Source organism: Gavia stellata, chromosome 35, assembly GCF_030936135.1.
Source record: "Gavia stellata isolate bGavSte3 chromosome 35, bGavSte3.hap2, whole genome shotgun sequence".
Taxonomy (NCBI): domain Eukaryota; kingdom Metazoa; phylum Chordata; class Aves; order Gaviiformes; family Gaviidae; genus Gavia; species Gavia stellata.
This window is the reverse complement of record NC_082628.1, coordinates 1,727,451-1,740,728: the sequence shown is the minus strand read 5'-3', so window position 1 is coordinate 1,740,728 and position 13,278 is coordinate 1,727,451. Positions and strand designations below refer to the sequence as shown.

Here is a 13,278-nt window from a genome sequence, read left to right as displayed (position 1 = left end):
TTCAGTTTTGGGCCCCTCACTACAAGAAAGACATCGAGGTGCTGGAGCGTGTCCAGAGAAGGGCGACGAAGCTGGTGAGGGGTCTGGAGCACAAGTCTTATGAGGAGTGGCTGAGGGAGCTGGGGTTGTTTAGCCTGGAGAAGAGAAGGCTGAGGGGAGACCTTATCGCTCTCTACAACTACCTGAAAGGAGGTTGCAGAGAGGTGGGTGTTGGTCTCTTCTCCCAAGTGACTAGTGACAGGACTAGAGGAAATGGCCTCAAGTTGCACCAGGGGAGGTTCAGGCTAGATATTAGGAAAAAGTTCTTTACTGAGAGAGTAGTGAAACATTGGAATAAGCTGCCCAGGGATGTGGTAGAGTCACCCTCCCTGGAGGTATTCAAGGAGCGTGTGGATGGGGCATTGTGGGATGTAGCTTGATGGGCATGGAGCTGTGTGGTGTTGGGGGGGTTGGTTTTTGGTGTGTTGTGGTTTGTTGTTGTGTGGTGTGGGGTTTTTTGGGGTTTTTTTTTTTTTTTTTTGGTTGGACTTGATGATCATACAGGTCTTTTCGAACCTTACTGATTCTGTGATTATGTGAATTAGCAAGAGGAAGCGATGATACGTCTGGACCATTAAGTGTATTAACCAGTTCAGAGCCTAAGTGTTTGTGGTTTGTTTTAGAGGTTACAAGTGGGAGATGACGACCAGCAACAGCTTTCAAGGCTCGTACCTTTAGAAAAGGAGCAATTGCTGGACGTTTGCACTTTCAGTGTTGAGCTCGCACGTGAATTAGCCAGAAAATCGATGATACGTCTGGACCTTTGAGTGTCTAAACAAGTTCAGAGCCCAAGTGTTTGTGGTTCGTTTGAGAGGTTACCAGTGGGAGATGAGGACCAGCAACAGCTTTCAGGGCTGGCACCTTTAGTGTAGGAGCAATCGCTGGACGTTCACAATTTCGGTGTTGACCTCTGGCCAGTTGAGCAGGAGAGGCTATGTACGTTGGAAGTTTTAGCAGCCTAAACAAGTTCAGAGCCCAAGTGTTTGTGGTTCGTTTGAGAGGTTACCAGTGAGAGATGAGGAGCAGCAACAGCTTTCAGGGCTGGCACATTTAGTGTAGGAGCAATCGCTGGACGTTCGCAATTTCGGTGTTGAGCTCTGACGTGAATTAGAGACAGGAAGCAATGACATGTCTGCACCTTTGAGTGTCTAAACATGTTCAGAGCCCAAGGGTTTGTGGTTCGTTTTAGAGATTACCAGCGGGAGATGAGGACCAGCAAGAGCTTTCAGGGCTGGCACCTTTAGTGTAGGAGCAAGCGCTGGACGTTCGCAATTTCGGTGTTGAGCTCTGGCCAGTTGAGCAGGAGAGGCTGTGTACGTTGGAAGTTTTAGTAGCCTAAGCAAGTTCAGAGCCTAACTGTTTGTGGTTCGCTTTAGAGGTTGCCAGTGGGAGATGAGGACCAGCAAGAGCTTTCAGGGCTGGCACCTTTAGTGTAGGAGCAATCGCTGGACGTTCACAATTTCGGTGTTGAGCTCTGGCCAGTTGAGCAGGAGAGGCTATGTACGTTGGAAGTTTTAGCAGCCTAAACAAGTTCAGAGCCCAAGGGTTTGTGGTTCGTTTGAGAGGTTACCAGTGGGAGATGAGGACCAGCAAGAGCTTTCAGGGCTGGCACATTTAGTGTAGGAGCAATCGCTGGACGTTCGCAATTTCGGTGTTGAGCTCTGACGTGAATTAGCGACAGGAAGCAATGACATGTCTGCACCTTTGAGTGTCTAAACAAGTTCAGAGCCCAAGTGTTTGTGGTTCTTTTTAGAGGTTACCAGTGGGAGATGAGGTCCAGCATCAGCTTTCACGGCTGGCACCTTTAGTGTAGGAGCAATCGCTGGACATTCGCAATTTCGGTGTTGAGCTCTGGCCAGTTGAGCAGGAGAGGCTGTGTACGTTGGATCTTTTAGTAGCCTAAAAAAGTTCAGAGCCCAAGTGTTTGTGGTTCGCTTTAGAGGTTACCAGTGGGAGATGAGGACCAGCAACAGCTTTCAGGGCTGGCACCTTTAATGTAGGAGCAATCGCTGGACGTTTGCAATTTCGGTGTTGAACTCTGGTCAGATTGAGCAGGAGAGGCTGTGTACGTTGGAACTTTTAGTAGCCTAAACAAGTTCAGAGCCCAAGTGTTTGTGGTTCTTTTGAGAGGTTACCAGTGGGAGATGAGGACCAGCAAGAGCTTTCAGGGCTGGCACCTTTAGTGTAGGAGCAATCGCTGGACGTTCGCAATTTTGTTGTTGAGCTCTGATGTGAATTAGCGAAAGGAAGCGATCATACGTCTGGACCTTTGAGTGTCTAAACAAGTTCAGAGCCCAAGGGTTTGTGGTTCGTTTGAGAGGTTACCAGTGGGAGATGAGGACCAGCAAGAGCCTTCAGGGCTGGCACCTTTGCTGTAGGAGCAATCGCTGGACATTCGCAATTTCGGTGTTGAACTTTGGCCAGAATGAGCAGGACAGGGTGTGTACGTGGGACGTTTTAGTAGCCTAAACAAGTTCAGAGCCCAAGTGTTTGCGGTTCGTTTTAGAGGTTACCAGTGGGAGATGAGGACCAGCAACAGCTTTCAGGGCTGACACCTTTACAGTATGCGCCATCGCTGGACTTTTCCAATTTCAGTGGTGATCTCGGGCCAGATTTAGCAGGAGAGCGTGTGTATGTTGGATTTGTTAGTAGTCTAAACAAGTTCAGAGCCCAAGTGTTTCTGGTTCCTTTGACAGGTTACCAGTGGGAGATGAGTACCTCCAACAGCTTTCAGGGCGGGCGCCTTTAAAGTAGGAGAAATCGCTGGACTTTGCTCTTTCAGTGCTGAGCTCTGGGAAGACTGAGCAGGAGAGCGAGTGTATGTTGGATCTTTCAGTTGCCTAAAGAATTAGAGCCCAAGTGTTTGTGGTTCGTTTCTGACGATAGCTGCGGGAGGTTAGGGCTAATTCATGTCAGAGCCCAACACCGAAATTGCAACCGTCCATTGATTGCTCCTACTCTAAAAGTGCCAGCAATTAAAGCTCTTGCTGATCATATCTTCCCGCTACTAACCTCTAAAATGAAACAGAAATAATTTGGCTCTGAAGTTCAGACTCTCAAATGGCATGTTTTCCATGACGTCGCCTATAAAGCCAAGAACCGGGCTGACCTCGTGGCCGGCATCGATGAGTTTCTGGATCAGGTCACGGTCTTGCCGCCTGGAGAGTGGGATCCATCGATCCGAATCAAGCCCCCGAAAAACGTCCCTTCGCAAGTGGGTGCTGCGGCGGAGCGAGGCGCGAGGGGGACGGGCAGGACGGCAGGCAGCTGGGGATGCTGTTCAGGGCTCCAGATTCACCAGGTCCCCGTTTGGCACAGTCACATAGCCAGACCAGAAGCAAAACAAGCCAGTGGTTACAAATAGCTGTCTTTCTCTTATTTCCATTTGAACAGGAAAAAAGGAAGATGCCAGGAGCTCTCGATGACAGTGCTTCTGACAGCGAGCCGGAGAAGCACAGCGGTCCTGAACTGGAGCGGACGGGAAGGTGCAAGCTTTGGTAGTTTGGGGCGTTTTTTTCTGCTTGCCTCCCAAATCTGAGCATGCACCTTGCCTTTGAGCAGGTTTTTGGGGTTTTTTGGTTCAGTGAAGGGGCTCCACATGCCCAGCTTGGTCCCTGGGCTGGGCAGGTGGGAGATGTGGGCAGCTGGGCTCAGCCACAGCATCATTGCACACAGGTTTTCTTGATTTGGAGTGGAAGCAGATATGCAAATACCTCCAGGTAGAGCTCTGCTTCTTCTCAAAGCAAGGGAGTGTTGCAATAAGAGGGGATGGGCTCTCAGGTTAGGTCTTGTTTTTTCTTTTTTCTTTTTTCTCTTTTTTTTTTTTTTCTTGTTGGAGGGCGTTTTGGCGTGCCTCAGCTTCTAGAGGGTGTAAAAAGGGAGAAGGAGACGGCTTCTTTTCAGCACTGAAAATTACTCCATGCTTGTGATTGCCCTTCTGCAGCCAAGAAAAGTCCATGTGGTCTTGCAGGAGAACAGTCTCTTATTTTTTCCTTCCTCCAGGCTCTTTGGAGGTTTGATCCTGGATGTGAAGCGAAAAGCCCCGTGGTTCTGGAGCGACTTTCGGGATGGTCTGAGGCTGCAGTGTCTGGCGTCCTTCCTCTTCCTCTACTGTGCCTGCATGTCCCCTGTCATCACCTTTGGGGGACTGCTGGGGGAGGCGACCGATGGCCACATAGTGAGCAGCTCTCTCTGTTGGGTGGCACGGGGGAGGATAAAACTCATGCAAAAGTCCTTGCTGCAGTGAGTTTGCTCTGGGTTTTTTTTCCCCCTAATGCTTTCTGTACTCACTGCTGCCTCTCTTCCCCGGACAGAGTGCCATGGAGTCGCTGCTGGGCGCCTCCATGACCGGTGTGGTGTTTTCCCTCTTTGCTGGCCAACCTCTCACCATCCTCGGCAGCACCGGACCCGTGCTCGTCTTTGAGAAGATCCTCTACAAATTCTGCAAGTAAGGCTGGCTGCTGCGGCCGGGTGCTGTGAGAGCCGTCAGAAGGCAGCGGGGATGGAGAAAAGATGTTTGTCTTTCATTTCTCTCAGCGGCAGTTGTTCGATTGAAGTTGTCTTGTGTGTCACAGACGCTGCACGCTGCTGCTTTAGTATGTGATGGTGCGAGAGCCCTGGCTCTCTGAAGGATGGATGGGGTCATTTGGGGGTTTTAGGCTTAAAGCGAAGCAGCGGGAAGAGGAGAAACCACAAGGATGTGGATGCCCAAGATGGGCTGCACAAGGAAGAGGAGACAAATCACTCTGGTTTGGGAATGGGGGAAGATTTGCTTTCCTCTGAGTACAAAACCAGGCACTTTTTAGCCTGATTGTTGCTGGAAGTGGAAATACAGTTTGCTCAAGTAGCCAAATAGTCTTCTGCTGAAATGTTGTGAGTTTTGCTGATTTCATTGAAAAAGTAGAAGCTTTTCATGTGAAATGGGTATTTTCCATGACAGTCCTTCTGCTGTGATGACTTTGATGTGAGATGAACCACCCTTATTGCAATTTAAATCTCTTATTAAGCCCCGGCTTGCTGGCAGCAGGTGACTGGGCGCAAAACCAGCCAGTTTTGGTGTTAGGGCATCAGGGTGATGTGGGAGAGCAGCGCCTTCTGCAACAGGGACCTGACCTCAGTTAGCCTCCAAGGTGTTAACACAAGATAATTGCCAAATAATGAGAATTAAAGAACTGGCCTCTCCTCGTGCCGGTGCATACATGGGAAGTACATGTAGGCTGCCTGTAGTAGTACATGGGAAGTGCATTTACCGTCCGCAGCCTTGACACGCTCCTAAATTGCTCCCAATTCTCCCCGAAGGAAGGCATGGCTCGGAGCCTCTTGCTGGCCTTTCCACCCTTGGTTTTATTTTGGTTTCCCAGGGAGTACACGCTCTCCTATCTCTCTCTGCGGGCATGCATCGGGCTGTGGACCGCCTTCTTCTGCATCGTGCTGGTGGCCACCGACGCCAGCTCTTTGGTGTGCTACATCACCCGCTTCACCGAAGAAGCCTTCGCCTCCCTCATCTGCCTCATCTTCATCTACGAGGCTCTAGAGAAGCTGAGTCACCTGTGGGAGACCTACCCTGTGCACATGCACAGCCAGCTCGACTTCCTCACCATCGACTAGTGGGTTTTTTCCTCCTAAAACGCCCCTGCCCCTTGGCAGGAGCTCAGGGCTGCACCTGCATCGCCTCTCCCTTACCCGTGTCTTGGCTTCTCTCCTCCCAGCTGTAAGTGTGAGGCACCGACCCATGCCAGCAATGAAACCCTGCGTTTCTGGGAGAGCAACAAGATCAACGTGTCTGGCATCGCCTGGGAAAACCTCACGGTGACTGTAAGTGCCCCGAGCCACTGCTTCCTCATGCCGCGGCCACGGGGTCCAGGGGCATTCGCGTGGTGCACAAGTCGGAGCCCTTCAGGTGGTGATGGGCTTCCAACTGTGCTAGTGCTGCTATGAAAAGTCATTGCTTAAACCTAATGCGTGGTTTTAACCCGCTTGGTCCTGGGAAGGAGCGTCCACCTTGTCCAGTCCACCTTGTGCCCAACATCGTGGGTAATAACTGTCCGCCTCCTCAACGCGGTGGCAGGACAATATTTCTGACCGGCAGCAGAAATAACCCCCTCGTTATGCAAGGTTTCCTTGCCGCACGTGCACTACCTTTGTGTCCTGATGCTCTGTTTCTCCAGGAATGTCGGTATTTGCACGGAGAGTTTCAAGGACCTGCCTGTGGACCCAATGGCCCCTACACGCCTGACGTCCTCTTCTGGTGCTGCATCCTCTTCTTCTCCACCTTTGTGCTGTCGAGCTTACTGAAGAAGTTTAAGACCAGCCGATACTTCCCAACCAGAGTAGGTAGAAGACGGTGGCCAGCAGCAGTCTCCACGCTCATTTCCCAAAATGGCTTTCCTGGAGCACTAAGCAGTATTTGCCACCACTCGGTCGAGCTGGGAAACGTTGACCTTGAAGGCCAAGCTCTCCATCAGCGTGGACGTCCCTCACTCATTTCCATGAGCACAAAAGGATCGTAGCATTTCCCACCTGCCTGGCGACCTGTCCCGGAGTCATCTCTTGCTCAGGCAGTGGGAAATCAGGTCTTCCACAGTTACTTTTTTTCACCTTCTGTGCATTATGTGCTCAAGGGGAAGGCTGATTCAGCTGAGGAGCTGCCATAGCAAACGACACTATTTCTTCCTTTTGAGGAACAAATGATGCCTCAGTGCCTTATTCCCGTTTTAGCTGTGAGCGTAGCTGTCATGGCAGACATCTGCTTCCTTATTTTGTAATTGTTTTTTTTTTTTAAGGTTTCAATTAAGACAACCCTTTTCCACCTAATTAAACGTTTTCTGTTGCCTGGCACCACATCTCACGGGGCAAACACAACAACGGTATCTAACCAAGGGATTTGGCTGCATGTGCGGGGCGTGGGGGGATTTTGTTAACCGGTCTTAATGGCACTGATGTCCCTCACTTTTCCATGTCATGTTGTGGCCCCCTTTGCGACGCCCCTTCAGCTCTGGTTTCTTGCCCCAGGTACGGTCCACAGTAAGCGACTTTGCTGTTTTCCTCACCATCGTCATCATGGTGCTCATGGACTTCATGACTGGGATCCCATCACCGAAGCTCCACGTCCCCCATATGTTCAAGGTAACGGGGTGTTTTGGCAGGGAGCTGGTTTCAGCCCTTGGGGATGCCACAAGGTGATGCCGGGGCAGGACAGGGCTGAGTCCGGAGGAGATGCTGGTGGTGCGACCATCTCCTCTTCCACCTCCAAGTGCATTGTTTCCTTCGGGAAAGGAGAAGACAGCCCCAAAACTAGATACCTCCAGGAGAAGTATCTGTAGGTGCTTGCAAAGAGGGCACCGGCAGTGCTGAACCCCAGGGTGACATGAAGCCAGGGCTGGGAGGTGCTCTGAGACGGGGATGGAGGGGAAAAGCAAAGCCAGTGAGGTGGCTGGGCTGGGAGATGATGCTGATGTGTGTGCTTTGTTGCAGCCTACCAGAGACGAGAAGTAGCTATTGCGCACACCCCCCCCCCCCAAATCCACTTTGTCTGAACTCCTGCCACCTTTTCATGCAAGGGGCTTGCACAAAGAGCAGCTACATCCTTATTTGTTTCCGAGGCGTGTTTTAAATTCTCAAGAAGTGGACTTGCGCTCTAGTGGGGTTTGAGCCTGACATGCGACGTTGTCCTTGCTCTTGTGCTGTGGGACGCTCATCTCCTTGTTTTGCTTCCCGCAGAAAGGATGTGGGTACCACCTGGACCTTTTCATGGTGGCCGTGATGCTCGGGGTGTGCTCCGTGATGGGGCTGCCCTGGTTTGTGGCTGCCACCGTCCTGTCCATCACCCACGTGAATAGCCTCAAAGTCGAGTCTGAGTGCGCAGCTCCAGGAGAACAACCCAAGTTTCTGGGGATACGAGAGCAGAGAGTCACTGGCTCCATGATCTTTGTGCTCATGGGCTGCTCTGTCTTCTTCACTTCTGTGTTAAAGGTAAGAGGAAAATGCAAAACAGCCAACAACCATGAGCTTTTTGGAGGTTACCCAAAACCAGTCCCCTCTCTCCAGGCCCGAGTAGCTGTGGAGCGGAGGAGGAGGTTATCCCAAACCCTGGTCTTGACCCACAGTGGGAAGCAGCCTCCTCGCTTACGCTTTCCAGCCGTTCAGCACGTTATCGATGGCAATTTGCTCCCCCAAATGCCTCAGCACAGCCGTTCCAGTAGCTAAACACACTGAAATCATCTCCATGGGCTTCCTTGCGTGTTCCTCCCACAAGATAATCTCCTCGCTAGGCTAAAAGGAGGCACGTCGCTTTTGCTTGTTGCTACAAGAATAAGGAGAAAGGTTTTTCTACCGTCACAGAACGTGGCATATGGTAGCATGGTCGCCTGTTTTCCTCCAACCTTTCTGGAAGATAGGATTCTGCTGATGAAAGATAACTCCAACGTTCCGCCTAAAGCAGAGCGTTAGCTCACTCGCAGGCACAAAAGCTCTGCTGGTTAAAATCCGACACGTCTCTAACCCTGTGGAAGCTGTAGGCAATTTGAGGCAGTGCCTGTAGAAGAGAGTGGTACTACTGACAATGCAATTTAAAAAAAAAATAAATGATTGCATTCTTTCTTTCAGTTTATACCAATGCCTGTGCTTTACGGCGTCTTTCTCTACATGGGTGTGTCGTCGCTTGGAGAAATTCAGGTACGGACTTTTTTACAGCGTGCAGCATGTCCGCTGCCTGGTATTTCATCTCTGTAGAAGCAGGAAAAAAGCAGTGGCATGGGAAAAAACCTCTCGGAAAGCAAGCAATGAAAATATTTTGTGTACGAAAAAGATTGGAGGAGGCACAGGAGGTCTATAGGGCTGGGAGGACCGGGCAAGTTGAGCGCTCCCTGTTTAAACACAGGTTAGGGCAGGCCAGTGTTTGGTTAGGTGAAAATGGGGGAGTTGAGTGCACAGGGAAGGCAATTTCTACCACTGGTGGAAATCCTTGCTGGGGGATTCAGTGGGCCAAGACAAGCTAATCATAGAATAACGTGGCATAATTGCACGTGGGTGGGCAGCTCTCACGGGCAAGCTGGTTTCTAGCTGGAGCGAAGGGAAAATGGGTGCTGCTCCCAGGAGGAGCATAGTGGGATCCACGGTTTCTCATGGTGAGCGAGATCCTGAAAACTCCCTCCACGTCTCAAGAGGGCCAGAAGCTTTCCGCAGTCCCAAGGTGGCAACTTTTCCACTTTGATTTTGCAGTTCTTCAATCGCTTGAAGCTGTTTTGGATGCCGGTGAAACACCAGCCAGATTTCATCTACCTGCGGCACGTCCCCTTGCGAAAGGTGCACTTCTTCACCGTGATCCAGCTGATCTGCCTCGTCCTGCTCTGGGCCATCAAGGTGTCCCGTGCCGCCATCGTCTTTCCCATGATGGTAAGAGGCGGTGCCGCTCGGCAGAGGGATGTTTGCCGCGTTGGAGTGAGATGTAGCACCACCTCTGGCCTCACCGCATCTTCCCTCTTATTCGTGCAGGTTTTGGCTCTCGTATTTGTCCGGAAAGCCATGGATTTCTGCTTCTCGAAGCGAGAGCTCAGCTTCCTGGATGACCTTATGCCAGAAAGCAAGAAGAAGAAGTTGGACGGTGCCAAAAACGAAGCCAACGAAGAAGAGGTAACGCTTGCTGGGCGCTCGGGGCTGGATATCTCCCTTGGGCTGTGAGATTGCCTGTTTCTAGCACAGCTTGTCTTTATATGTTGGGGCAAGATCAGAACTCAAGAGAAACAGATCCTAATAGCCTGGATCCCACATCTTAACCTTTTTTTTCCTGAATGAGCAGTGAGCTTAACACTTGAATAGAGGTATAATTTTTTAAATGAGTCATTTATAATAACAGATGATGGTGATGACGACCATGGTGATGATGGAAAGATTGTCTTGTAACAGTGTTTTTAACCCCCCCAAAACATTCAGAGTGAAACATTCAGGTTGGACTCGATGATATTACAGGTCTTTTCCAACCGTACTGATTCTGTGATTCTGTGAAAGGTCTTTACCCTGCTGCGCTAATAGCTAAAGCTGCCACGAGTCAGAAGGAGAGGGCAGTATGCAATGTTTTTGCTGGGTGTTCAGTTTATCTCCACTTGGATCCAAGACGGAGAACTTGATTTGTCCCTTTTTTCCGTCAGGAGTCCCCGAAAATGATGGAAGCTGCTGCTGCTGCCGGTTCAGTTCTGCTGAAACTGGGCAAGACCAGCAACTTGGATATCCCAAAGCAAAGCAGGGACAGGTAAAGCCCCACCAAGTGCCAGGACCCCCGGCAAGATTAGTTGGAAGGTGTTTGGCACAATTTTTTCCACTTGCTTCTTTATTGAGCATCCCATAGAAAGCAGCAGTCAGCTTGGTGGGAAAATCACATCTACGGGCAGGGCTGCAGGAGGGGATCGCGGGGCTCTGCCTCCAAGCAGAGTGGCTGCACAACTCCCATCTGACCCCAAAAAGTCGCATCCTCAGTGACTTTAGGGTAGCTGGAGATCCTCATACGTAAAAACGAGGAGTTGCAGGCATCATCTGTACCAGCAGTGGCTTAGGAGCCCACTCCAGGGCTAAACGCTCACAAGAGCCTTTGCACAGAGCTGTAGCTCTGCAGCTGTCAGGCTTGCCTCGCAAAACTCCTCATCCAGCAAAACCTCCCGTGATTGTGCTGAGCTTGGATTCTCGGGCCCCTGCTGTTCCTCTTGCTGGTGCTAACGTGCTTGGTGGCATCAGTTCCCATAGTCACGGATTGCTCTGTAAAATATTTATTGCAGGCCTGATCCTTGTGAGATTAATATCTCGGAGGAAGTGTTGAAAACGAGCGTGTGGAAGGCTCTCACTATGAGCACAGAAACAGTCTGAATCCGGGGAGGAAAGAGGTAAAGGATTGCATGTGAACGTGACCATGCTCCTCTGCAAGCGATGGCGCATGCCTACAGTTTTCCCGTGCTTCGGCAGGCAATGCCGAGCAAATGGCCCGTCCCTGGGAACAGGCAGCGAGGACCGTGGCATGCAAACCAGCTCGTCACTGCCGGGGTGGTCCCACAAACAGGGTTGAACCAGCAGCAGCCGGCAGGTCTTCCACTGATGGTGCTCTCCTTCTTTTTGTCTTTTTTCCCCCCCGTTGTGCTATTTAGGAGCCTCGGCTTTGAAGGGGAGGAGTGAGAACGTGACTCAGGGATGTGCCAACGCAGAGACGGGGAGATACCGCTGTTTTCCAGTCGGAGGATTCCCATTAAAGCCATGTCGATGTTTTCAGTTCTCCTTGGCGTGCTTCAGGCGTGCTGTGGGCTCAGCACGTGCTCCAGGCTCTCGGCATCTGCAACTGGTGCCTCGTGCCCAGCTGGGACGGGTGCTCGAGCCCTCCTGCCATCGGCTTGTCACATCCGCTGCGGGAGCCTGAAGCCAACCCCAAATGCCAAGGGCAAGTTGTTGCTTCTTGCAAATGAGTGGGGAAAAGAAACTACAGAATTGCTCTGTAAGGAAGAAAACGGTACATCCCCAAGCAGGGCCAAAATCAGATGGCTTTTACGGGATGGGGTTTTGCAAGCTGTAGGTTGACTTTTGCCAGCGTGGCATGGTGACTGTCGGAGGGGGAGGAGACTGGTTTAGCTCTTCAAAAAGGAGGGGAGGCAAACCCCAAAAAGGCTTGGAGGAAGGCGAAGGGGCAAAGCCTGGGTTTCTTGCTGCTCTTCCTCCGTGATGCCCATGCCGGTCCCCTCCACGCTGCCTTCCTGTGCCTGGCTCGGAGCAGCGTGGGACTGTGCTTGCTGCTGCGACATGCCGCCTCTCCCTCCCCAGAGAGAAAAAGCGCCAGGCGAGGAGAGCCCTGATCTCTCCACTGTTTGGAAACTAACCTTGAATTCCCCTGGAGGTATAAGCACTAAGCCAGTGAAGAGCACTGGGTGCGGAGCTGGGTGGTTGTGGTACCGGTCCTATTGCTGCCCTGCCCCGAAAATGGAATTATTGGGCTTCTCATATAGGACACTTTTGCTTTTCCCTTTTTCTTTTCCTGTAGGTAAGAGGAGAGAGCCGGGCTGGACTCTGCTCCCTCCTGGCAGGGAGCAGCGCCGGTGGCTGGGATTATTTTCAGCACGTGCCCGGCATCTCTCCAGGAAAGGAAGGAAGGAAGGAAGGAAGAAAGGAAGGAAGGAAGAAAGGAAGAAAGGAAGAAAGAAACCGCGGCAGGGAAATGGTGTCGGTTTTAATGAGGAGAGGGCTGGGTTGAGCTGCGCGGGGGTCTCCATCTCCCCTGGCCTCGGGCAGGGGCTGCAAAACGTTGGCAGCTGCCTTGGCAAGCGCTTATTTCAAAAGTAAACCGGGTTTCCTCGGCGTGCCCCAGCGCGGCCGTCTTCTGCATTTGAAGCTTTGGTTTTGCTATGTACGGGGCTAGAATTTCTTCTTTCTTTATTTTAATTTTTTTTTAATTACATGAAAGCTGAGATCTTGCTTAACGCCGTGACTCTGGGCCATGTGAAAGGGAATTGTAACCCCCCGGGCTGGCTGTGAGAGCCAGCGCTACGGCTGCCTGCCGCCTTTCTACACCATAAACCCATGGACGACTCCTCATTTTGGGAGGATTTAATATTTCCTGTGCCGAGGAGACTTCTCCGGGGAGGGGAAACCCTCTCAAAGGTGTTCCTGGAGTCGCTTTAGGACTAAAACTAAAATATCCCTGAAGTGAAACGGAATGCTTTAGTTGGCAGCAAGCCCCCTTGCCATCGATGCGGGATGGGCGCTGGGTGTTTTCCTCATCTTCGGTGCCTTAAAACAGGCCCCCAAATCTTCCGTGGGCCCCTTCAAAAGTAGATTCCTAAAATGAAGTGCATGGGAATCCCTAAGGGGAGGAGGGAAGGGTGGGGGGAGATGTAAAAAGGTAATAAATAAGGTGCTGGCACATTTTTTTTTTTGTTATTATTTTGTTTTTCCTCCAGGATGCTACATGTAGAAATACAGAAATTATTTTTGGTTTGGATATGGTGAATTGTATTTATTTTCTTGTAAGAGGTGACCTAGTTTGGAAAGGCTCCGTGTTGTAAATAAAACCAAGGGGGGAAATATCCACCAAGCAAATCTGTGTTATTTATGACTCTGAATCTGGGGGTTTTTTTCTTAAAATTGATTTATTTTGTGTTCATTCTGTGGAACTCAAATAACATAAATCCATTTCGCCGTCTCGTGGGGCCTGCCCAAGGGCAGAGAGGAGTCGGAGGCGTCTTTGGAGCTTTTCAAGGGGGGTTTTGGGGG

The 13,278-nt window shown here is 51.0% G+C and overlaps 1 protein-coding gene across 1 annotated transcript; it reads left to right on the top strand.

Annotated features, from left to right (window-relative positions):
• Positions 1-3,131: 3,131 nt before the first annotated feature.
• LOC132320364 (electroneutral sodium bicarbonate exchanger 1-like) lies at positions 3,132-12,348 on the top strand (the record flags this gene model as incomplete). The annotated part of the gene is made up of 12 exons (XM_059832647.1): positions 3,132-3,253; positions 3,433-3,524; positions 4,042-4,216; positions 4,353-4,486; positions 5,400-5,645; positions 5,748-5,853; positions 7,051-7,164; positions 7,759-8,010; positions 8,644-8,712; positions 9,259-9,432; positions 9,532-9,632; positions 12,180-12,348. Coding segments are annotated over 12 exons (1,754 nt in total), but the record flags the coding sequence as incomplete, so codon positions are not given.
• Positions 12,349-13,278: the final 930 nt, after the last annotated feature.